Source organism: Peromyscus leucopus, chromosome 1 (genome assembly GCF_004664715.2).
Source record: "Peromyscus leucopus breed LL Stock chromosome 1, UCI_PerLeu_2.1, whole genome shotgun sequence".
In the NCBI taxonomy this organism is placed as follows: Eukaryota; Metazoa; Chordata; class Mammalia; order Rodentia; family Cricetidae; genus Peromyscus; species Peromyscus leucopus.
The window spans coordinates 104,168,975-104,194,759 of record NC_051063.1 but is presented as its reverse complement, the minus strand read 5'-3'; the positions used below and the strand labels follow the sequence as shown (position 1 = coordinate 104,194,759).

The window sequence follows — 25,785 nt, the reverse complement described above, 5'->3', positions numbered from 1 at the left end:
ACATGTCTGATGGTGCAAAAATCATGGGTTGGAGACACACATAAACCATTCCCATAGGGCAGTAATAAAGGATCATGGCACTAAAAGGCGTCTCACACCCTAACCTGGCTGCCTGATTCAAACAAATGAATGAAAATTCTAGGGCCTGTGTGTGGCTCCTCTGTTGGCTTTATGGTAGGCTCTGAGGAGCCCCTTGATTATGCCTATTAGACCCTAAAACACAGTCAGATGGCCCCAGGATCAGATTTTCCATTTCCATTAGCAGTCTGACATGTTTGAAGACCTGGTTGACTTTAGAAACACTCTGTTGGCGTCATCCTGATCTTGAGCCATGGCTTCATTTTTGGAGCATTTTTCTGAATGATGAAAGGTATGGGCCAAGTGTGCCAGTGGGTGAGAGATCTGAGTTGAGTTCTCTGCGCAGTGTGGACTCCAGGCCCAAGGCACCACGGGAACTTCTGGGCACCTGTGAGGGTCCCAGCAGTGTAACTTGACTAGGTCCTTCTTGTCATAAACAGTAAGGGACCATGGGAGAAACTTGCCACTTTTACTACACTCACCTGGGCTGCTCATGATATTTTTGTAAAAATCTTTGAATGTTTTCCCAACTTTTAATCTTGGTATTGAAAAGGGAAAAGTACCATCTTTATGCATGGCACTTCTTTTAGAAGATGAGCTGTGAAATTTCTTTTACTACTGCTGTGGGCTGTGTGATCTTGGGCAACTTGCTAATGTCCCCAGGCCATAAAGTTTTTCATGTCACATGATTTCAAGGTTCTTTTAAATGCCAATGTCCCATCCTCTTGTAATTGTTATTATTTCAATAGTGCTACAGAGCTGTTTCACTTACCACTTATGAGAGGCTGGGTTTTTTTTTGGTTTGGTGCACAATATATGAACTCAAACAAAAGACTCTAAAAAGTTAGAGAAGGCCTCATGCTTACTCACCCTTCCAATTAAAATAGTGGTTCTCCACCTGTGGGTCACAATCCTTTGGGGTTGAGTGACTCTTTCATAGGAGTCACCTAACACCACAGGAAAACATAGATATTTACATTACAATTCATAACAGTAGCAAAATTATAGTTATGAAGTAGCAGCAAGAATAATTGGTTGGTTGGGGTCACCACAACATGAGGAACTGTATTAAAGGTTGCAGCATTAGGAAGGCTGAGGACCACTGACTTAGAACATCTAATGAGAAGAAGTGTGGATAGAGCATTTCAGAGTGTTCTATGCCAGGCCTTATCTTGGCCCTGTGAAGATACAAAGACCCGTAAGACAAGGTCCCCATTCTCTAGAAACTTACAATTTATTGGGAAGGCATTCAAGGCAACCAGGTACAGAGGCCTCTAAGACTCACAGGAACTGGGATAGTCATTATGTGGGATGATGTGGTCAGAGAGTAGGCAGAGGAAAAGACTTCATAGTAGAACTGAGTCTTTAACTCACGATTGATTACTTAATACCTGTGTACCAGGTGGAATGTGCCAGGAGAGCTAGTAGAGTGGACAAAACCGTAGAGAAGTAAAGCTTCTTGGCAGACTCGGGGGATGATAAGAGTTTGTGCACAGTCGTGTAGGTTAGAGTGATAAGATTAGAGAACCAAGAGAGATGTGTCAGTCAGGAAGAAGACAGTGGTCAAGAAGTAGGACCAGCCTGTAAAACCTACTTCTCCCAAGGCTCTGCCACCTAAAGGTTCCACAACCTTCCAAAATACCACCTCCAACCAGAGACCAAGTGCTTAGACTTATGAGCCAATGTAAAATATTTCAGTTCAACCACAAGAGACCATCAGTATTAGGTCAGAGGAGTCTCGAATGCAGAGTTGAATCTGCAGCCTGTAGGCAACAGAGAACCATAGAATGTTTCTAAGAGTTTTATAATTCGGCTTAGAGTTTTAGACCAGTATGGCTATTGCTTGGAGATTAGAAGGGACAAGTTAAAACAAACAGACCCAACGCATTAAGAAGCAAGCAGTTGAAGTGGCTGAGGTAAGAGACAATTAGAGTTCCCACTGGAGTTGGCCACAACTGTAAGGATGGAAGCGTACGGCTACCAAAACTAGAAACCGTTAAGACTGATGATCTGTCAGTACTTTGAAGCAACCAGGGGGTGATTAGTACTGCCAGTTTACAATACAACAGAACTAAAGCTCAGACAATTAAGTGATTTGCCCAAGGTCCCACAACTAGTAAACAGCAGAGCCCAGGCTGTATCTCAGATTTCCTGACTCAGTTACCTGGTTCAGGGTGATGGTCCCTTGCTGCCTTTCTTTGTAAATGTGTTTAACAGATTGTTCTAGTGTCAACGGGCGTGAGGGTCCCATATCCAGGAAGTGAACAACTCAGCAGCTAGATGTGGCCAGCCTGCTGTGACAGGGGTCATAGCCCTCCACATGGTTCTGTTTCCCCCCCTCTGTCCTTTTTACACATCTATAATAAGTACATAAAGTCTTAAGTGAACAGATTAATAATGTTTTCATATGTGGTATACCTGTACTTAACTATAGCTTAAGTCAAAGGATAAAACATTTTTAGGAAGTAGTTCCTTTTCAGCATCCCAAAACAGGTGTGCCTGACAGAGAGTCCTTGCTATTGCCATGCTGCTAAAAGCTTCATTCAGGGGCTGGAGACATGGCTCAGTAGTGAAGAACACCGACTCCTCTTCCAGAGGACCCAGGTTCAGTTCCCAGCACCCAAATGGCAGCTAACAACTGCCTGTAACTACAGTTCTGGTGGATCTGGTGCCCTCACACATACATGCAGGCAAAACATCAATGCACATAAAATTGAAATTAAGTTTAAAAAAAAAGCTTCATTCAGTTGGGATTGGTTTCATGCAGAAGCTGAGCTCTGCATTTTTATTGCTACCACTATCAGAAAGGATTACTGTAGAATTGAACAGAGAAACAGAATCATACAGTTAATGAAGAGGTTAAGTTGACTGCTAAAAATTCATTTTCATTTAGTTTTCACATTTATCTAATTATTTAAATTATTAACTATTCTAGCATAAAGAAAATATACAGCCGAGTGTGGTGGCGCACGCCTTTAGTCCCAACACTTGGGAGGCAGAGACTGGCAGATCTCTGTGAGTTCGAGGCCAGCCTGGTCTACAGAGAGAGATCCAGGATAGCCAGGGCTGTTACACAGAGAAACCCTGTCTCAAAAACCAACCAAACAAACAAACAAAATAAAAGATGCAGAAAAATGCTGTTTGCTTTCAGCATATAATAAAACTAGAAGAAATTTCCCTTTTATTTGGAAAATGTAAAGTTTAGCCTAAGTGATCACCTAGGAAAGACAATCAATGACACAATGGCACTTGCTTCTTTCCCAATTAATCTGCAACATTCTTTTACTATGACATGCTGTCTTGTTCACTCCCTGGTCGATGTGTGGCTGAGTTGCATCCCCAGTAGACCGTAAGTACCTTGTGTGCAGTGATGTAACCCACATGTGTTCCTGTCCACTGTGGCACTCCTCTCAGTGCTGAGTGCAGTTAAGCCTCAGTACTCTGTGGCTAATTTTGATTTAACCTCAGTTGTCACACAGTCCTTCAGGCAATTGTCAGACTTTTGGCTTATAATGAAAATTATAAGTATGCCCCACTCAGAAGAAGGAAAAAACAACAACCAAAAATGGAACAAATCAAGACTTCTAAATTTTCCAAATTACTATGGCCAAATTTAGACCTCTTGGTCCTTGGTAGAGCCTCACTGAGATCTTAGGACATGGAATTGCTCTATTTGACTTCTCAGAGCTACATATTCGACACAGGGAGTTGTTTGGAGATGGTTATGGCCTTCTAGCCACATGGAATGTTGATCCCTGAATTTGGAGACATTGTGATAAGATTTTTTGACACTAAGTGGATCCTTCCACCCTCTGAAGATGTTTATTTGAAAGCAGACCCCCTCCTCCTGCAGGGGCTACACTACACACTGGGCCTGGCTGTCGAGCAAGGGCTCTGGGCTGTACACGGAGTTGTGCTGTCTCCATTTCTCTTGCCAGATTCTCCTTTTAGTGTCACTTTCCTGCCCATGATTTCCTTCTCATTCCTCAGCATTTGCTGTATATACTGCGGGCCATTAATGCAAGCAGAGTCAGCCTATGCAGCCACATTCTGATTCTAGTTCAGAAAAAACAGCAGAATCCACAGCCTTCTCTAGCCATTATAATTCTGTGGTAGAAGGAACAGAGATGTTAGCTGTAAACCAGGCAGTAAAGACATTGTCGAATCTCTCTGGAGGTAGCAGACCCTGAAGGAATCAATATGACCAGCATACTTTCTTCTTAGGCTTCCTTGTCTTTCTTTACCCCATAATAAAATATTTCAAGTTCATCTAATTGTTGCCAGTCTAGCCTCACTTCTGTTAACATACTTTAAAACACTGTGTCCAAGACTCCCAAGATCTTATTAGAATGTAAAAGATGTTATAAAGAAAAAAAATTAATCCTTTTTTTTAACCATAAAAATAGAAATTTGGATCAAAAATATGTCTCTTCTGGTATTGGAAAGGATAGTTTTCCTTCTCTTCTTCTTCTTCTTCTTCTTCTTCTTCTTCTTCTTCTTCTTCTTCTTCTCCTTCTTCTCCTTCTTCTCCTTCTTCTCCTTCTTCTCTCTCTCTGTCCCTCCCTCCTCCCTCGCTCCCTCGCTCCCTCCCTCCCTCCCTCCCTCTCTCCTTCCCTCCCTCCTTTCTGAATTTCCTCCAATTTCCTCTTTCTCCTTTCCCTCAGGATATCATGACGGTAAGTTTTTTAAAGCATTCCCCACTTCTAAAACACTTAACGAAATTTCTCAAGTTAAGCTTTGAGCTGTCCTGGAAAGTCTCTACAGATTTCAAATTAATTTCTGTAACATACCTAACCCAATTTCGACACTTTCATAATGGCCAAAGGATCATCTCTAACTCATGAGGCACTGTCTCAGTTGGAGTATCCAGCAGCACCTATTAGGAGATTTTCAGACATGTGCAAAAGGTGTATCTATCTCACCCTGGCTGGTATGCAGCAGGAATTGGCAAGGAGTGTCCCATTGCATAGCTAATAGTGAGGCCTCAGAGTCCAGGCCTTTCTGGCTGCCATGGCCACAGCTCAGTCTGTTAGAGGAGGCACTGTTCCAGCAAGGTTCACATAAAATGGTAGTTACTTGTTAGTTTTTCTTTGGAAGTAACTCACAACTTTTTTTTTCATTTGTCTGGTTTTGGTTTGGGTTTTTCAAGACAGAGTTTCTCTATGTAGCCTAGGCTGACCTCAAACTCACAGAGATCTGCCTGCCTCTGCCTCCCAAGTGCTGGAATTAAAGGAATGGACCACCACACCTGGTGCAACTCACAACTTATTAACCATACCTCCAGATAAGATTTCAAACCAGAGGGAATTGTTTAAGACTCAGTTAAACTGGCCCAGTACACTGTTCAAGAATTTCAGGTTGCTTCATGTTAATGAGAAAGTAGTAGAGGAATATACCACAGTCTTAGATCAGAAGGTCAGGTGGAAGATGGTGAAGCCATGGCCATTTTCATGGTTTTAATCATAGGTAGAAAAAAAATCCTGATTTTCAGTATTGAAGCGTGTTTCCTTGGATTTAAGTCATTTGGAAGCTTACTTCAGTACTCCTTCCAACCCACTGTCCCATCTCAAAAAGGCTGAATCATTCTGTGTGTCTGAGCAGGCTCCTTGAGTTATGTTTCTGTCTAGCACAAGACCCTTGCTTTTGTGTCTGTAAATGGTGGGGCCCACTTCTTACTTCTGCCTAATGCCATTCTTGTGTCTTCCCTTAAGCCACTCTGCTGATGAAACAGGCCTGGCCACAGAACTCATCTTCCTGTGGCACTGAAGGCACCTTCCACCTTCCAGTGGACACCGGGACCGAGAACCGAACTTACCAAGCATCCTCTGCGGCTTTCAGTAAATACAGCCTGTCTCCTCCTTTCCTTGTTCCCCTTGGTTGGGACTGATTTGTTCATTAGGAAGAAAGGAAAAGGAATTTTTAAAATGACATTTTTAGTATAAACGCTTTTAAGAGGTTCTCCTACTCATGCAAAAAAAACCAAAAAACAAAACCATTGGCCTTTGTCATTCAAGAAAGATGAACATCTTTGATCATGCCTTCAGCTTTAAGATACCCATAGAGGTGAGGGAGGAGCACTCCTGGGCCTAGAAGTTGAATTTGTGAAAGACTGTTACTTCATTTTAGGGGAAAGGATCAAAGCACAGTTGAAGCTTTGTGTGTGTCTTCCCATGCACAGGGTTTCTTGACCTTAGCACTCCTGGCATCTGGGACAGATGCATTCTTCCTTATGCATGGTAAGATGTTTAGCGGCAACGGTGGCGTCTCTATGTTAGATGCCAGCAGCAAAGCACCATTGTCACTACCAAAAATGTCTCCAGGTAGGGCTCAGTATTCCTCTGGTGAAGAAAACTGTCCTCTGTATAAGAAACACTGCCCTACTTCATGTAAACTACACTGTGGGAACACGGTATGACAGGGACAGATGCCAGCACACAGATTGGTCATGTTCAGCCTGAAGTTCAGCGAGGTGACTGATGTTGTCACCTTTACAGCTAATTGGTAACACAAATGATTCCAAGAAGGACCATTGTTTAGAAATGACTGCGTGGAAGAAATTGTGCCTGTGGTAACTTTTGGGCATGGGAATGGCTGGCTTTGGATGTGATGAGCGCTGGCTTCTGAGTTCATGCCAGCAGGAGCTGGACAAGCCCTTAGCAGGATGTTGTAGAAAAGTAACTGACTAGTGAGCTAGGAAAACTCATGGAATTAGTTTTCTTTTCTTTTAAATAGCCAGTGTCATTGCTTCTCAGCGTTTTGGCTGAGATCAAGTGTAAAATACCCAGTGTTGGGACTGGAGAAATAGCTCAGCAGTTAAGAGCACTGGCTGCTCTTCTAGAGGTCCCAGGTTCAATTCCCAACACCCACATGGTAGCTCACCACCATCTGTAACTCCAGTTCGGGTAACCCAGTGCCCTCTTCTGGCCTCTTTGTGTATTTTAGGCATAAATATGGGGCCCATACATGCACATGGTCATATTCATACACATTAAATAAGAACAAATCTTTAAAAATAAATAAACTATCCAATGTTGAGCCTGGCACATGCCTGTAATCCTCCACTCGGAGGCAGAGGCAGATGGGTCTGTCAGTAAGATAAAAGCTAGCCTGGTCTACATAGTGATTTCTAGGCCAGCCAAGGCTACACAGTATACAGTATAAAACCCTTTTAAAAAACAAACAACAACAACAACAACAAAACCAATGTTATTTTCTCCCCCTTGTCACTGTCCTTACATGTCAGCATGTAACTCAGCATGGTGTACCTTTTGTAGAGTCTGCTTTCAACATCAGCTCCTTGTTCAATCAAGATTATAGTCCTATAAAGTTTGGGTAGACTTTTATCCCACTTTGAAAGCTCAGAGGTTCAAAAGGCAATATACCCAACGCTATATAACTAACATGACAGCACAACTGGACAAAAATAACTTTCAAACTAGGATTCCATTTCTTTTTTTTTTTCTTTTTTTTTTTTTTTTTTTGGTTTTTCGAGACAGGGTTTCTCTGTGTAGCTTTGCGCCTTTCCTGGAACTCACTTGGTAGTCCAAGCTGGCCTCGAACTCACAAAGATCCGCCTGCCTCTGCCTCCCAAGTGCTGGGACTAAAGGCGTGCGCCACCACCACCCGGCCGGATTCCATTTCTTATTCTTTGTCAAAAGACAGATGAAGTGGGCGTGGTAGCTCAGCACATGTGGCCTGCCAGGCATCTACCCACCAACCCACAGCTCCCCAGAGCGCTCCTGAGTGCGAGCAGCAGGAAATATTAGATAGAAGGATTTAGAGTGTAGACATAAACAGATAGAAAATACAGAATAACCTCGATAGGGCCTGGAACCTAGTCCAATGGGTCCTGACTATCTCTGCCCCAGGGTATTTAGAGAAACACCAAGGGGTGGATCAAAAGACACCCCCCCCCCTCCAGCACAGCCAAGTGCAGATCATCTCAGACACTTGCACTCAGGCACATGGTCCTAATCATCCCCTCTATGCAGACCTGCTGGGTAAAGCCACCAGGAACCTGAAAATGGGCTCCCACAGTAATCCCAGCACTCAGGACGCTGAAGCAAGAGGATCATAAGTTCAGGGCCAACCTAGGCCACAAAGCAAGTTTTAGGTCAATCTGAGCTACATAGTGAGACTTAGTCACAAAAAGAGGAATGAGAGGAATGACAGCCGTGGGGAGTTTTTCAGGTAGAATTGAATGAACATATTTAAAGTTATAAATTGATATGTACATAGTCCACAAGTGTGGATGTAGGTGAATAAAGGCACAGTTACTACAGTGGAGCAGAAGGAGGCCTGGTGTGGAAGATAGAGGACTCGAGTCTTGATTCTATATAACTGTGGATAATTCATGGCTATGTTTTGGCCAGTAGTCTCTTGAACTGTAAAAGGTCCCCTTTAAATTCCTTGCTAGCTATTGGACTCCTGATTCCCTTAATTTGGAGCTGTATACCTGTTTCCTTTTCAGAGTCTTCTCTCCAGCTGCCCTCATCAGTAAGCTAGCCTTCGAAGCTTTGCTCACATATCTCTAGGAATGAGGGCCTCCTTCCTTCCAGAGGTAGCTCTTCCTGCAGCCAGACAGTTCTGAGTGTCCGAATCCTTACCTTCTGTGCTGAAGTCTTGTAAAAGTCCCACAGAAATGTCCAGCAGTCATATCCTGCCCACCCCTCCTAGACAGGCTGTCAAGTTTCTAGATAGGACTAAAATGTATCACTCTCTTTCAAGCAAGTAATATATAAATGGATGTAATTTTTTAAATGGATTTGGGATTGACTGACTCATGTAGGCTCACAAAAGCTCTTCCAAACCTTCAGATTTTGTTGCTTTTTAGTGCCACAGTACATTCAGGGCACTTTGACAAATTCACACTAATGTAACCAATACTTGCTAAAGCCTGTTCATAATTAGGTATCCTCCTTCCTTTTCAGTGCTTTAGTGTTTCACCATCAACAAGGAGACTTAGAGGTCAAGACAAGATTCAGACATATAGTGCTGTTTTGTCCAGGCTTTGTCCCAATGTATAAATCTGATGATCAATAAACCAATTAGTGTAAAAGGTATCCTTGATGTGAAGATCAATGTCTTTGAAGGTAGTGGGGGCTGTACAACTGAAAAGGATTTATGCCGGTGAAGCAGGGTTGAAGAGAGGGCTGTATAGGCTTTATCTTGCTAATGTACAGTCTCTTTATATGCTCCCGTTTGATAGAGCCTAAAACTATAGCCAGGAACCCGAGGCAAACAACAGGCAGGCGTCATAAACAAAACCTCTTTATAAGGCAGGCTTGGCACTTCTAGTGATAGAACCCCTTTGTCTCATGACACTGCCTTTAGTGAAACAGGGATACAAAGGCCAGTGCGCCAGATGCCCAAGATTGTATTGCAGACATTTAACTCAGAGACAACTCTGCCCAGGGCAACATCAACTGACCTCTGGAGCCAGCTGTGCAATTTTGGGAAAATTGATGCATTTCTAAGTTACAGGTTCTTCCTCAGAATAAGAAAGGGTTGAGTGGGAGCCTCAAATGCCTTTAAGGTATAACATCCCCAAGTTCCTATTCTGTGGCCTTCAGATTTTGCATTCATTTCAAAATAGCTAGCCCTCCATGGAATGAGTTGGGTCTAAATTTATTTGAGTAAAAATCCATGAGATGTGTTTGCAACAAACCCAACAGCTTCTTTTACTTAGATACACAAATATGATGTCTAAGCCCCAGATATTAGCCCTAGAGTTTCAGTGTTCCCCAGGGGTGTGGACAGGATGCAGATGATGTCCTCATAGAAGTCCTACTGAAATACTAAGAACTTAAAATGTTGGTATCAAAAATGCCCTCTGGAATGATCTAGTCTAAATGAAGATACTCTCAATACTGGAAGCTGACTCAAAGGATCTCAGGAAAAAGGTCTGAGCTTGGGTGGTTTCTGCAGCCTTAGGAAGATCCTCTGCCCCTGCTGGTAAGCTTGAGACACGCTGTGGTCACAGCACGAGTCTGTGTGCAGTCACTCTCCATGGAACATCTCCCATCTCTGAAGTTCTTGTGATAGAGGTCTCCAAGATCTCCCCCAGCTCTGCAGTTCTGCTTCCTATCCCAAGCATCTAGAGATGCAAAACAGACTATAACCAGCCTTTCTTTGGCTGCCATAGCTATTTAGATATTGATTTGTATTCTGAGTTTGTATGTCTTGTTTCATAACATGAAGAGAAGAAAACATTCTCTGACAAGGTTATTCTTAGATGTGAAAACCAAATTCTCCCGCATTCTCCTCGAGCCTTTTGATTCTCTGCAGAGGGACAGCCTACTTTGTAATGTGGTTGCTTTTGTAGCTTAGATGAAGTGATGCATCTTCCCTGGGAAAACTAGAAATTCCAGAGCATGTTCTCCAGGCATATAAACAAAAGCTGCCTGTATTGCTGGCTTGTTAAAGAATTATAAAATTTTAGAATCTTGAAGCCCTGGAGTTTGTGTTCCAATTTGGAACAGACCATAGTCACAGTCTAGCTCTTGCTTTTGTGGTTTTTAAGTGCTCGTATGCCCAAGGAGAGGAAGCTTACTACTGTCTTCTGTGTAGCGAGAGAGAAAGTAATAGCAGTTCATATGGGCCCAGTCAGCCATTCAGTTCCCATGCTGCTTGTAACCACTGCTCTGTAGGTGGTGCGTTTGGAGACAGGTGGCTTCTGACTCATAGTGTCCTACATAGAAAACATACTAAATTCCAGCAGGACGCTCCACATCTTTCTTTTGTCTTTCGGTGTCTTTTTGTTTTGTATTTGCTGTACTGGAGATCAAACACATAGTTTGCCAAGGTTCTGCCACTGAAGCTACATCCCCAGCACCCTCACATCTTGTTTTTCACCTTTAGATTAAGGGTCAGTAAAATTTCCTATGAAGAACCAAATAATAGATATTTTAGGTTTAAGGATCATATGGTCTCTGTAACTACCACTGTGGCAGGAACAAGTTGTCCAGCCTTGTGGTTGGTGCAAGCCTATGATCCTAGCTACTGGGGAGGTTGGAGTAAGAAGATTGAAAGTGTGAGGCAAGACTGAGTCACAAAGTGAGTTCAAGCCAGCCTAAGCAATCTAATAAGGTCCTATCTCAAAATAAGCTTAAAAAGAGGTCTGGGGACATAGTTCAGTGGTCAAATACATGTCTAGTATGTGGGAAACCCTAGGCACACACACACACATGTTCTGTAGTAAAACAAATTTGAAAAATCTTGTACATATCCTATCTTAGAAATTCACCATTTACACTGTTATAAAAGACTTATCCTTTCCCCTCCTAAAACTAAGGTCTAGAGATTTGGCATTATTTACCCAAGTTTGGCGGAAAGCCAGACCTAAGCCCACATCTCTTTTCTTTCAACAAAAGCCTGCTCCACCCTGCATCATCCCCATTCCTGTCTTTTTTTTTTTTTTTTTTTTTTTTTTTTTTTTTTGTGTGTGTGTGTGTGTGTGTGTGTGTGTGTGTGTGTAGAAAAAAGCTCTGTGGAGCTAACAGGGTCCTTGGTAAGTGTCTTATGGGTCAGAACGAAAGCCCAGAAAAGTCCAGCAATGACAGCCAGGGCAACTAGAATAGAACCAAGGGGTAAATGCAACATCTCCCCAACTAGGGCTCCAACACTAAGGTCCACACAGAAGAGGGTGGAGGCTTTGGGAGTTCCTGAAGGGATGTGGCCCCTGTGTTCGTCAGGTTCCACAGGGTAATTCCATGTGGTGAGTCTTAGGAACACAGTCTTGCTGACATCTGTGTCGAGTTATTCTCTGAACCTAAGAGCTTACTTTTCAAGATGACTCAAAGGCAGCAGTGTAATACAGCTGTGAGGGGCTCCTGCCCTGACTTGTGAGCTCTGCTTCTGTCCATCCTTCTGAGATACAGACATGGCTGGGTTTTAGGTCAGTGTATGTCTTCCTGACTGCCAACTTCAGGTGTTTGAGGCAGAGGCGACCCTTCTCCAACCACAGGAAAGAAGGAAAAGGCCAGCTTTACAGAGCAAAGTGGTGTTTTGTTTGTTTGTTTTGTTATTTATTTATTTATTTATTTATTTATTTATTTATTTTGGTTTTTCGAGACAGGGTTTCTCTGTGTAGCTTTGCGCCTTTCCTGGAACTCGCTTTGGAGACCAGGCTGGCCTCGAACTCTTTTTTAATGGCGTTTTTACCTTCAAACCTGTGAAGAGGAAGGGATTGTGACTGATGAAGGCCATTAATGGGAGATAAGAGAAGAAAAAAAGAATGAAGCACCCAGGATACACATGCGAGACCAGCTTGGGCTTCATGAGACCCCAACTGAAAAACAAAGGAGTTAGGAGAGAATGGGGGAAGCAAACAGAGAAAGATAGACTCAACAACAGAAGGTATCCTGAGGTGCTAAGTGAGGAACCAGAATGAGAAAATAGCAAAAGGAAGTGAGTGAGTTGAGGGGCGTCTGTCAGTGTATACCTGCCTTTCCACACAGGCAGCTCTGAACCCCAGCTTGTCTCTCAGCTGAAAGGGCCCCATAGAGATTGTTTGGTTCTAGCTTCTGTTTTGGATGAGAGCCCTGAAAGCCAGAGAAATAAAAGATGCCCAAATCATGCTTGCAGCTCTGTTCACCAGGACTGAGGGAGCTGCCTGGGGCCACAGCTCTGCGGGTGGAGCCCTGTTCTCTTGTCTGTCCTCATCTGTGTTTCCAGCTGGATTCAACCCATTCTTGTTTGAGGAATTGTTACTGGGGACCTGCTGCCTTCAAGCAATGCTGTTCTGCCAACTAACTAGAGGTCTCTTTTATTGCCTTGGTACAGGATATACTGCAGGGACACCATACAAGGTCCCACCGACCCAGAGTAATACTGCTCCACCCCCCTACTCCCCATCACCCAATCCCTATCAGACGGCCATGTATCCAATCAGAAGTGCCTACCCCCAGCAGAATCTGTATGCCCAGGTAGGTACACATGGAGGACCTCTTCTGCAGGAGCCTCCAGCAAGGATGGGGGGGGGGCATGGGATGAGGAAGAGAAAAGAGAGCTCATGGGTCTGGCCGGCTACCTCCACTGTAGTGTCGCTAAAGTGTCACAGTATTCCTGCAAGACTGCTTGCTCTGCCTCACTCTCAAAGGGTGGAGCGTGACGTCGTCATTTAGGTTAGCAGAGCCCCAAACGTCGGAGGACCATTAGAAATCATCTAGCTCAACTCCTTTGTTGAACAAGTGGAGAAGCTGAGGCTGCTGCACAGAGAAAGGTCTAAGGTCACCCAGTGAGTTGTTGCCTGGGCCAGGCTGTGCTCTCACTTGTTTTGATCTCCCCTCTTAATCTCGCCCCTCCCTTTCCTTGATAAAATCTATGAGCCACGTAAGAAAGAAAAAAAAATATACAGTGTCTGCTACCAGTGCCCTCTGTGACCTGAGGAGAGCGGTTCTTTAGTGTGCTTATGGCCCCATTTGGATTCTTCTGCTGGAGAATGTATGTAACTAACAGGAGGCAGGAGGGGAGAGCTGCTTGACACTCCAGCATGGCCGTGGCACAGTCTTCTGAAGAGGCAGTTCTACATGAGGTGTAAGTGGGAAGGAAAGTACTTTGGGGTTTAAAAACCAGCTTTGTTGCTGAGCAGTGGCGGTGCACGCCTTTAATCCCAGCACTCCAGAGGCAGAGCCAGGCCAGTCTCTGAGTTGGAGGCCAGCCTGGGCTACAGAGCTAGTTCCAGCACAGTTAGGACTACATAGAGAAACCCTGTCTCTGGGGGGAGGGGGGGAGACAAAACAAAGCCTAAAACTAGCTCTGTTGGTGCTGGAGAGGTGGTTTGGTGGTTAAGAGCACTTGCCGTTCTTGCAGAGGACCTGGGTTTGATTCCAGGCACCCACATGGCAACTCACAAACATCTATAACTCTAGTTTCAAGAGATACAATGCCCTCTTCTGGCATCCATGCAAGTGGTACACAGACATACATGCAAGAAAAACACACACACACACACACACACACACACACACACTCATTTAAACAACTAATAGAAAACATTTTTCTAAACCAGCTATGATGCAGAGTATACTACAAAACTGGGGCATGACAATATGTGCCTTTAATCTCATTATTGGGAAGAAGTTCAAAGTCATCCTCAGCTACATAGTGAGTTCAAGGCTAGTCTGCCTGGAAAATAAGTAAGTAAAGAGAGAAAACGGGAGACTTGGATCAATTTTTTCAAGTATGGCATAGTATCTTAGCCTATGCTTTCTAACCTCTTAAGATTACAGTGAAGCTTTTGTTACTTACTATTAAAACCAGAGAATTTCTGAATTAATCTCAGATGCTTCTGTCTGCTCCCAGGGCTCAGGAGGCCCATGAAATGTAGCACCTGGGAAGAACCATATGAACTGGGAAGGGGAACATCATTTCAGAACACTGTCTCCAGAATGCCTTGGGAAATGTTACCCAGTAATGACAGAATGGACATAAACCAACAACATTCACACCAATATGTGAATGCCATTCATAAGCCTGTGTGGCGGTGTTTTGGTGTTCCCCATGCTAAAAAACTGACTGTATTCCTTACTGTTAAATTAGGGGCAGCTAGGGTAGTGCCTTGGAATCAAATTTTGAAAAAATTTTAAATGTTAAAGCCAAGGCTACAAGAGAAAAGCTCTTACTCACTATTCTCCATGGCCGCTCCAGGCAGCAAGATGGAATGAGGAGGGCCTTATATTTCAGACTGAGTTAAGTCAGCACTGAACTGACCCCAGTTACAGAGTGAGACAAAGCAGAGCCTAGACTTGTGTCCCTAGGCCAGAGCTTCTCTTACCTGGTTGCCTAAAGCCTGGGGAAAGCAGCTCCCCACCCACCATCTCCTCTCCTTGTCCCTCCTGCTCTCCGAGAACCATGCGACCTTATCCTCTCTTCCCAGGGAGCCTACTACACACAGCCCGTGTATGCCGCCCAGCCTCATGTCATCCACCACACCACAGTTGTCCAGCCCAACAGCATCCCCTCTGCCATCTACCCAGCTCCTGTTGCTGCCCCCAGGACCAACGGTGTGGCCATGGGCATGGTGGCCGGTACCACCATGGCAATGTCAGCAGGTAAGGGCCTAAGCTTCCTTTGCTGTCTTTCAGGAATTCCTCACATTGGAGAACAGTCATGGAACTGGCTGCAGCCCAGCATGAGAAATCATGTGCCAGGGCAGGGGGCTTTCCGGGAAGCCAAGGAGGGGACTCTCTAAACTTTAGACATTTGGAGTCTAAATTATTTGAAGGGATAAGGAAGACTGCACCCGAGACGGGCATATTGAGCGAGGCCTTGGGTAATTGGTGAATGGAGGCCAAGCAGAGAGGTGAAAGTGGGAAGGGAAGTACAAGCAGAAGGGTCAGTGTGGTCCATTCACAGGATGGAAAGGGGGTAAGGCATGTAAGAAGTGGGGGGTGAGAGTGGAAGGGTGGCTGGCACCACTGGTGAGGACACGATTGTGGAAAAGCTTGAATGCTTTTGAGTGAGGGAGCTACCAGGGCTACCAGAGCTTGCGATAGGGGAGAAGTGGGGTGGGGTTTGAAGTGGCTATATCTGGATCAGGAGAGACTAGGGAGAGATGTTAACAGTAGGCCTCCCGTGGCAACAGGGAGCCCAGGGAAGAGCACACAGGCACACTGTTAATTAGCAGGCAGGAGCATAAGGACCATTCCCAAAATTCATTGTAAGAGCTGAGAGAAACAGGAGTCCCTGGTATAAGACCTGCCCTTAAGGAACCTGGGGGATAAAGGTGGGAAGTGTAGCCTTAGAAACATTGGCACTCCCATGTAGGGCATGAAGACCAGAGGGTTGTGACTACCTTACAGAAACCCAAGTTTAAAGAACTAGCTAAGCTGCCATCTGAAGGAAGAGGGTAGCATGGTTGCTCAGTATACAAGCTACTAGGTACTTGATCAGTGCCAGCCTATTGTTAAGGTCCTGGAAGTTAAGATCCTTAAGGCAGAACAGAGCCTTGCCCTTAAGTACCTAGGTGAGTATACGTAGAAGATAGAACCAGGAAAGATAACAGTTCCTACTCAGTATGTGTGCAATAAGAGAAGCATGCAAATAAAAGGGGGGTTTCCTAAGAATAGTGATTCTGTCTTCTAGCACCCCAAAAGACCCCTCACCCTAAGGAGGGAAGCCCGGTAAGGTGGAAAAAGGACAGTGCTCACCAGGCAGTCTGGGGTGACAGGGACATGGACAGGAAGAAGAGCCATGTAAAAGACTGTTTTCCTCCTCTCCATCCTGTACCCAGGCTATGGGTTAAAGGTTACTCAGATTTCCTCTTCTCTCTTGATGCCCAGGTACCCTGCTGACCACACCCCAGCACACTGCAATTGGGGCGCACCCTGTCTCCATGCCCACGTACAGGGCCCAAGGAACCCCTGCGTACAGCTATGTGCCCCCGCACTGGTAAAGCCTGCAGCCCATCCAAGTGAGTAGGGCCGGGGATAGGGGAGAAGGGAGGGGACACTTAAGGAGCTGCCCTAAAGTCCTGGCTTGAGTCTGGAGCACAGGAGTCACAGAAGCAGGCAGCAGCCATCACTTGTTACCTGCTCCAGGTTCTTTAATGTCCCCCCCTTCAGTTTAGTTCTCACTTTACAATTGCTATACTCCTCATGGAAGCTCTGATCTTTAGCTCTATTTCTTAGATAAATACACAGTTCAAAATCACTCAGCCAATTAAAATTGAGCTGGGGCTTTAATTCTTGCCCTCTATTATTGAATTCTGTGCTCTTTATGGTCTTCAGATGTCTTTTAACTAGAGGTTGAAGTCTTGCCTAAAGCAGCTATCAGCTCTGATTGCAGCCAAGTAGAGACCCTGACCCCAGCTCCCTAAACTGTCCTCAGCAGATCAACACAATTTCCATGGACAGAGAGCCTGCTGCTCCCTGAGAAGAATGGAGGGCTCCACTTAGGTCTCCCAGGCTGGGGGAAGGGGGTCCAGAAGTTTCTCCAGTGGTCTGTGGAGTGTCCCTCTCTCACAGTGTCCCTTCCTCCCCCAGATCTGGAGTCACATTGTATGCAACTACTCAAGTCTACACCGGTGCTGGAGCAGTCCCCTAGCAGCACCGCCTCTATTTGCAAGAAGAGACAACGGAAGTGCAAGGGTCACTTTATGCATCTTTAAGGATTTTGATTTTGATTTTTGGTTTTTGTAAAAGCTGCTTTTTCTAATCTAGGAGCCTCCCCTCGTGCCTCCCTCTTAGCCACTGCCCTTCTGGCTCTAGCCCCTCTTCCTACCTGACCAGGCCCAGTCCTCTCTGCACTTCTTCCTGCCCTAAGCATCCTGTCCCTAGGATCCCAGTCTAGTAACAAGCAGAGAGTGAGGTTTATTGCGATGGTTCATGTAAAGGCTAGATTTCATCTGGAGAGCATAACAGATGTGGCCCTCAGGTTCTGGGGTAGGAACTTGGAGCTGTTGAGAAGGCCACATCTCTGTCAGATTGTCATTTTGCTGAAGCAAGATTCGTTCACATACGAAGAAATACCTTCCAAGAACCATCACAACAGACCAAGAACAAACCCACCTGGTTATGTAGGAATGTTATCAGCAGCTTCATGTCCCAGGCTCAGACCCTGGGAAAGCAGAGAATTTGGGGAAGGGTAGCGGGAGGAGGGAGTACGAAGAATGGGCAGGAGGGTGCTCAGTCTGGTTGGAAAGGCCTCAGGTCATGTGCTGGGCCTGGACCTTCTGATTTGCACAGTGATGTTAACTGACCTGGCACTTCCTTCAGAGATGCTTTGCCCTCAGACCTGCCAAACCGTTGCATGGTGGTGGGATCCCAGCATCCAGAGGCTTTGGAAGGCCAGGTGCCTGCATAATCTCACCCTCAGCTCGAGCCTCATGGACGCAACTCTGAGGAGCTTCCTCCTCAGAGAGTGGAATTTGTGGCATTTTTCTCCCTTGCCCTTCTGCCCTTCCCCATGCCAGGGCGCACGTGTCTGTCTGTGGGGCTGGCAGGCAGGCCAAGCTCTTGGTTACCTTGTGCCATTTCACGGCCAAAGTGAAGGAACCACATTCCAGGTGGGAGCTGGCGGTTCTGAAGGTCAGGATAGTGAAGGAAAAACAATAGCAATAATCATTTCATACTCATGGAACTGAAGGGACCTTAGCATTCATCATCTCATCCATTCCCCTATTTGACAGATGAGGAAACTGAGGCCCAGAGAAGCAGAAAGGACTTCTCTGAACCTCATAGTAAATTAGCATTAAATGCAGCCTTCCTACCTACTGGCTTTTTGCCTACAAAAATTTAGCAAGGGATGGATTGGCTTGGCTTTGTAAAAATTAAGTCAGCAGTGCCCACATCTGGTGAGCTCTGGGCTTCTTTCTGCTATTTTCCCTCACGGACTCCAAAGGTGGGGGTTGAAGACTAGGCAGAGGCCACACAGGGCAGATGGCAGGAACAGAAATTGCATTTGGAAAGCCTGTGAAGACATCTGGAGTGTTTATCCTCTAAGAAAAGGAGCTGGTGAGCTGGCTGGAAGAGGCTTTGCACTCAGGATAGCAGCCCTCTATCCCAAGAAGAGAGGAAGAATGGGAGCCACCGAAAGAGGAGGACAAGGAGCAGGCCAAGCAGATAAAACCACATCTGGGAGAAGAAGAGGGACCCCTGGGACAGGGAAGTCCTTCCTAGACTCAGCGAGGAAATGGATTGGCGCCACCTTCCTGTGCCTGCCTAGCACAGCCAATAGCCTCGCTGGGTGGAACAGGAATATCTTACTGTGTAAAATTGGATCACTGGTAACATTTGAGACTCAAACTATTTTCATTTTAAATTCATGTGAACTTGGACATCACCTTCCTTCTATTTCCCCTAAAGGAAGAAAATTAATGGAAGCCCTTGAGCTGGAATGACCTCAGAAACAGTCTGACTATTCCCAGGAGGTCAGAGTCCATCAGCATCTGTGGCCAAGAGCCAGAAGTTAGGGCTCCTACCTTCCTGGCCTTCCAGGAACTTCAGGACCAGGAAGAGAAAACTCAGCTGTTCCGGGGTGCTGACAAGGTTTTCTTTCCCAACAAAGGTTTGCAGTGTTGATCTGCTTTTTACAATGCCTCCTCCTACCCTATTTGGTTTTGTAGAGGTGGATGAAGGTTGCTGTAGATTATGTCTTATATGTCTGAAAATGCCAAAATAGTAATGGCGGTAATAATTACAGGACACCCTTGTACGTGTCAAAGCACTTCACAGCCTTGGACTGGCCCTGGGAGCAAGCAGCAGGGCCAGTTATTCCACCCACCTGACAAAAGTGAAAACAGATTCTAGAAGGAAATTAAATGGCCCCAAATGAGCTGTATGCTGGAATCCTGGCAGGCTTCCTAGACCCTGTGGCCTTCAGGTGACCTGGTAAAAGAGACAAAAAGAGACCTAGGAATGACTTCTTAACGTTTGTTCTTTCCACACCAGTAAGTAAATGCTGTTTGTGCCCCTCATAGTTCATGTGGTTTATGCCTGAGATGAAGGCATGATGCCTGCTATTTAATTCAGAGAGAATCCAAGGCTCAGAAAAGGACAGGGACTTTCTGGTAAGGAATCCCCTGCTGGCTCTAGTCTCTCTAAGTCTGATCCACACACAGGCTCATGTTCTGAAGCATCTGTGCTCTGTACCCCATCTTAGACCTAATCTGTGATTCAAGATCAGAAAGGACCCAAGGTGAAAACCAAGTGTTGACATGCTGTAGTCTAGAGAACCAGACCAATTAACCTTTTTTCAGTAAGAGCACAAGAGCCCCAGTTCAGTCTGGCAAGCTTGGGGGGTCACGGCAAAGGGACTGAGCCCCAGAGTGCAGTGTGTGTGTCTTGGGTTAGATGGACACAGACAGCTCTGGCAGGGTCATAGGTACCAAGCAGGGGTACCCTAGGTGTCATCTAAAGATTCTGGATGGCCCAGTGGTCAAGATAGATGAGGCCAGAGCTGGAAAGGGCCTCTCACCGTAGGACAAGGGATGTGCACGTGACACCATGAGCTGCCACACTGGCATCACTACACACACACACACACATGCACACGAACACACACACAAGCTGAGGTGGAGGTGGCTCTGTTCACCAGCCCCCCTTTGCACCATGTGACCATCTTCAGCAGCCCTGGGCCAGGAAGTTTGGGTCTGGAAGCTGGACTACTCCCAGTGAGTAAAAGCCTAAAAGTCTCTTGCCATGCTTTCAAAACAAAAAACAACTGTTTTTCTTCCTATGAGATGAAACACTTTTTCCTTCTTGTTACCCTGACAATGACTCTGAAGTGCATACCCCTTTCCCTGAGTATCCATCAGGGACACACACATCTATCTGTCCAAACTTCTCTCTGTATGTAAAGTACTTTGACACTGATTGCCAAAACCAATATTTTAAAGATAGGGGGTGAGGTCATGATGCTCTGAAGGGGTAAGAGAGTTGCCCAGGGACACACAGCTCATGAGTGAAGGAGCCAAGATTTGAATTCCTGACCCTCTGCTCTTCCTGCTGCCCAACACAAAGGAAGAGTTTATGGAGACTTGGGGGAGCTCTGTCAGCTGAGCAGATTTTTGAGAATTTCTGCTTTAGGCCAAGATTTATAATAGGCCCCGGGGGTAAATCCAGCTGAGAAGTTGCCACAAAAGACCTAACTCAGAATACCCAAGGTGACACTGTCCAGTCCTGAAGATGATTGAGGACAGTCCCAGGCATCTTTGAGCAGGGAGTCTTGCTTCTTGGAAGCCTGAACTCTTACTCTCTGGCTCCTGTGCAGGTCCAGCAAGGCACTTCAAGGGGACATGGCATAAGCCTGAACTTCTGAAAGCATGTCTGGACTGGAGTCCTCAGGCTTGCTTGTTCACCAGTGAGAACCAGGTCCTAGAGAGACTAACTAGGCTCCGTGCATCCCAGTGCTTTCTGGCCATCTAGATGGTTCCATGTTTGAGATCTAGAGGTTTCTTTGGAAGGCTTGATGCTCTGTCCTGAATAGCCTTCAGAAATGAGTCATGGGAGCATAAAAGTAGGACAAGTCCCTTGGTCACCAATTCTGGCATCCTTATTGTGCAGACATGACACATCAAACAAGGCATCCTGACCCGGCTTAGTTCCCTGCATATCAAATATCTTGCTCCTGCTATGGGCTCTGAAGTCTTCACAGCATTCTGGCTGAATCAGTCATCATCCCATGTGTGACTCATGTTCAGGGAGCTCTGCCTTTCCATCTTGTGTTAACCATGGCACTGCTGAGTGTGTGGCCCCTAGTATCTTGTCAAGCCTAGGAACCTAGAGAAGGGCAGCCAAGGTAGGAGTGGACAAAGGGAAGCAAATTAGTGGAAGAAACTCAGCCAGGCTCACTGGTCAGATGACACCTGAGTCTCTAGACAGACTTCTATGGACATGCCAGGCTGGCAGCAGGCTTGTCCTTTTCCTACGCCTGTTCCCTCTCCTAGAAAACACTTGTGAAATTCAGCATCATGTGGTTCCACAACTGAGCCTTTGAAATTCCCAGCAGGCCAGCTTCAACATTCCATGGCCAGACTTGCCTGAGCCAGACTTGGGTCCCACTCTCTCAGTTTCTCCTGCAGGTATTTACAAACCGTTGACGCCAGTCAGAATGCCAGCCAGGAACACAGGAGTTGAAACTGGTTGCCACAGAGCCAAAGAGCACCTGCTTCACTGTGGCTGCTACATCCGTAGTCCTTAGGTGTCCCTGCTGTGGCAGTGTGTCCTTTATCCATTCCAGCCTGGGGGACCATTTTCTTTCCCAAGAGAACAGATACAACAGCTCTACAGATGGCAGCAGCCCACAGGAATCAAATGAGTGGCATCTGCTTTGGGCTTAACCCTAGCATCTATCCTTGACCCCAGCTCAGCCATGCTGGCTCCAGCCATCTTCCTCATGCATGACAGTCAGACTAAGTAAAGAGTAGGACTGGCCCAGAGACCTCAGGTCAGCCAGATGGACTGGATCTGTCCTGTGAACCATGCTCCTTACAAGGTGAGGCAAGGCTAGGCCTCCTGCACCTTGGAGTTGTCTTTGATCTTTGAAGGCCCAGGGCCTGTTCCCCTTCCTGTCTTCAAGGCATCTGCATCCCTCTTTCATATCACATGACAGAGAAGCTTGTTCTCATGGCATGTAACATCCCTGTGAAGAGAGCGTTGTGTATGATTTTGTATTTTTTAATTCATTTTAACCTACAGGTTGGAATCTAATTTTTAAATTTTATTGGAACTCACATTTTAAAAACAAATAAAAACATTGAAAAATAATAATTATAATAATAAACCTTTGACCGGTGTCTTCCAAGTAGTTTGATCAAATAATTTATAGGTGTTTTCAAAACACAGCCTGGAGCGTAAAGCTTGGAAAGCCCTGTGGCCACACTTGTGTGTATGAAGTGTAAATCTGGCTTTGTTGTTTTGGATTCCTTTGGGTTTTGTTTTGTTTTGAAGATCAGATAGTGATCACTCTGAAAGGTTGAAGCCAAGAGTTTGTAACTATGATATTTACTGTAAGCTGTAGAACATTCAACAACTATTAAAGTTTCCCAAAAAAAAAACAAACCGAACAAGTGGTTCTTGGGTGAGGGAGGCACAGACCACCTCGGGCCAGTGAGTCCCTGCGCTTCTCCCCCAGGCAATTCTAAGCTTCTTTTTACCTGTTGTGAGTACACACCTGGAACCCCAGTGCTTTGGAGGCTGGGGTAGGATTGCAACATAAAGGCTCTGTCTCAAAGCCTGGGGGGGACGCTCAGTGGTTAGAGCACTGGCTACTCTCACAGAAGGCCAGGGTTTGGGTTCCAGGACCCACAGTGGTTCACAACCATCCATACCTCCTCTTCCAGAGGATCCTATGACACCTTCTGGTTTCTAGAGCACCAGGCACACACGTGGTGCACTTACATGCAGACATTCGTATACATAAAATTCATCCACATGAGAGAGAAAGACTGTCTCAAAACAGACACAAATCAGGCACAACGTATGAGGCTGTGGAGCATCAGGTTTGGCACGCGGACCAGATAACGTGATGGAATCCCGGGGAAGTTGTTAAAGAGCTGACGTCTGTTAAGGCTGGAGTATAGCTCAGTGTAGTGCACTTGTGTGGGAGAGGATCCACCCCCCCCCAGCATGAAGAAGGAAGAAGAGGAAGAACTAGTGACAGACCCGGCCATTTGTTGAATCTCGTGGCTGGTGCTTGCTACCCACTTCTGCTTGTTGATCTCTGAGCTTCTCATGCTTTGCTGCAAGAGAAGCTCTGCTGTTTGTCCCATATGGGTGGGCTGGGAGAGCAGCTAAGGAGGAAAGGGTCTTGGCTAAGGTAAAGTTGGAATTCACACTTGGTCTGGTCTCGGGTACCACAGTCCATGTTCTGCCCATCTCAGAGGAGGTGGTTTCTTTTTGATGTTACTGTTTTCGGAGACAGGGTTTCTCTGTGTAGCTTTGGAGCCTGTCCTGAACTCACTCTGTAGACCAGGCTAGCCTTGAACTCACAGAGATCCGCCTGCCTCTCTCTGCCTGCTGAGTGCTGGGATTAAAGGCATGCACTGCCACCACCCAGCCTAGAAGATGGTTTCTTAAAGGATGGACCCCTCTCCTCTCAAAGCAGTGAGGGAATGTCAGGAAGCCAAGGGGAGCTTGGTGGCTTATTACAGGGCCATTGAAGTCCAGAGAGCCTCATACAAGTAGTCATTAAGGACTCTTTTTTTTTTTTAATCCCCTGTACATTTGAATCTCCTTCCCTTCAGGGTGATGTTACTGCTAAAGCTGCTCAGGCTTTGTCTTAAGTTACTTTTCTGTTGTGAAGGCTCCATAACCAAAGCAAGTTACAGAAGAGTTTATTGGGGCTTCAAGTTTCAGAGGGTGAATCCCTCAGAATGGGGAGCATGGAGCTGGAGCAGTAGTTGAGAGCTCAGATAGCTATCCAAAAGTAGGAGGCGGGCAGAAAGAAAGAGCACGAGAATGAACACATAGGAGGGGCTACCAAGGTCACATCTCCTAATCCTTCTCAAGCAGTTGCACCAGCTGGGGACCAAGCATTCAAATAAATGAGCCATATGGGGCCATTCTCATTTAAGCCGCAATGGGTTGTCTTGGGCCATCTAACCACTTTTCTGGCCTTGACAGTTCATGTTCCACAGCTAATAGGCCAAAGACTCAACATGTTCAATTGTAGGAAAAACTGGCCAAGAGTGGAGTGGAGCCAGGTGTGTGCCACTGTGTTGACTCTGCATTGCAGAAGGTTCAGTAACATTTAAAGACCTTCCAAGGGCTGGAGGGGCAGCACCAAGACAGGGCCTGCCTTGCTTGGGTAAGGCTCAGTTCCATCCCAACACGGTAAGAACCAGTAAAACCCTCCATGGGGTGGTGCTAGACCTACTGGACCAGTAGACACACCTTGGCCCATGCTAGAGTGGGAAGTGGAAATTGGTACACCTCCCACCAAGCCTCACTCATATCCTCCCAGCCTGTCCATGATATCATTCTGTCCATGATCCCTCGTGGACCTGGTGAAGGGAGGAGAGGGCAGAGAGCTCGAGTGGGAGCCCAATGCCTACTCTTCCCTCCAGCTCCCACCTCTACTCATGGAGGGGGCTGCAGGGATTTGTACAAAAGTTTCCAAGAGTAGGTGGGGCTGTGGAGACCAAGAAGGTCACATCTGCATCATCATCTCTCACCACTTTGCCCTGATGTTGGGAAACTATGACACAAGAAGCAAATGGGGAAACAAGCCATTCTTTGAGCAAGCAGGAGCAAGGTCGCGTCCTGCTAACAGTGACAGGAGCGTCCTTACCCACCTGGAAGCCTGGACATGTTATTTCCACCCTGACTGGTATCTGAGTGCTTCTCTAATCTAGCCGTTCCAGAGAAGGGATGGGGTCCCCCCTCCTGCCTTACCCTCTAGGAAACATTCTTATCCTCAAGCACAGACCCAAGTGGGCTGTGTCGTCTAAATCCTAGATAAGTGGGGTGCATGAGTTGGCTGGCTGAAGTGACAGGCAAATTTGAGAAGCCAAGCCCTGAAATAGAGCAAATGGATGTAGAGTGTGCCCTGTAGCCATGGGGGCCATTTCCTTGAATACACTGAGGGAGACTGCCCATGCCAAGTTCACAGAGTCCCACAGAGGACTGTGTACCCGAAGGATGTAGGGAGGAGCAGGATAGGTGGACACTCAAAACGTGTGCCCATCCTGTCAAAAGTCGCTTTTCTTTCTTTTTTCCCTCCATTCCTGCCACTGCTGGCTGGGCCAGCCACCTACCTTGGTTTCTGCCCAGAAAACTTCTGTCCTCAATGAAGTCAGGCTTTCTCAAGTCCTTTAGACCAGGCTTCCACACCTCACAAGTTCTACCAGTTTCTAGTCCTTCAGCCTCCATGGGACAGCCAGTAGTATTTGCCTGTTACTCTCTCTTTACCCCCCCCCCCTTATTTTTTTCAAGACGGTTTCTCTGTGTAGTAGCCCTGGCTGTCATGGAACTCACTCTGTAGACCAGGCTGGCCTCGAACTCACAGAGATCCTCTTGCCTCTGCCTCCTGAGTGCTGGGATTAAAGGCGTGCACCACCACCACCCCACCACCACCACCACCACCACCACCCAGTACTCTCTCCAATGTTAAACAGTATACCCCACATTAACAAAACCCTAACTTAAGGTCCCACCAGCCATGGTGGCTTTGGTATGGAATGACGTCCCTTGATTTACCTGGTATGGGCTCAGCTCTCACCACACCGGTTAGGGAACTCACCAAGGCCCTGTCCACCACTTCCCC

General features: G+C 46.1%; 1 protein-coding gene across 3 annotated transcripts in view; it reads left to right on the top strand.

Annotated features, from left to right (window-relative positions):
* The window catches only part of Fam168a (family with sequence similarity 168 member A), a 132,344-nt gene extending 109,768 nt beyond the window's left edge, over positions 1 to 22,576 (top strand). For 2 of the 3 annotated variants that reach the window (XM_028877541.2, XM_028877540.2), the window contains 5 exons: positions 5,790 to 5,915; positions 12,862 to 13,004; positions 14,957 to 15,131; positions 16,362 to 16,492; positions 17,064 to 22,576. In XM_028877541.2, coding sequence (XP_028733374.1) covers positions 5,790 to 5,915; positions 12,862 to 13,004; positions 14,957 to 15,131; positions 16,362 to 16,474 — 557 coding nt within the window. In that variant the 3' untranslated portion in view covers positions 16,475 to 16,492; positions 17,064 to 22,576. The remainder of the gene's footprint in view (positions 1 to 5,789; positions 5,916 to 12,861; positions 13,005 to 14,956; positions 15,132 to 16,361; positions 16,493 to 17,063) is intronic. The other variant, XM_037197110.1, reaches the window with a different exon arrangement.
* The last annotated feature ends 3,209 nt before the right edge of the window (positions 22,577 to 25,785 follow it).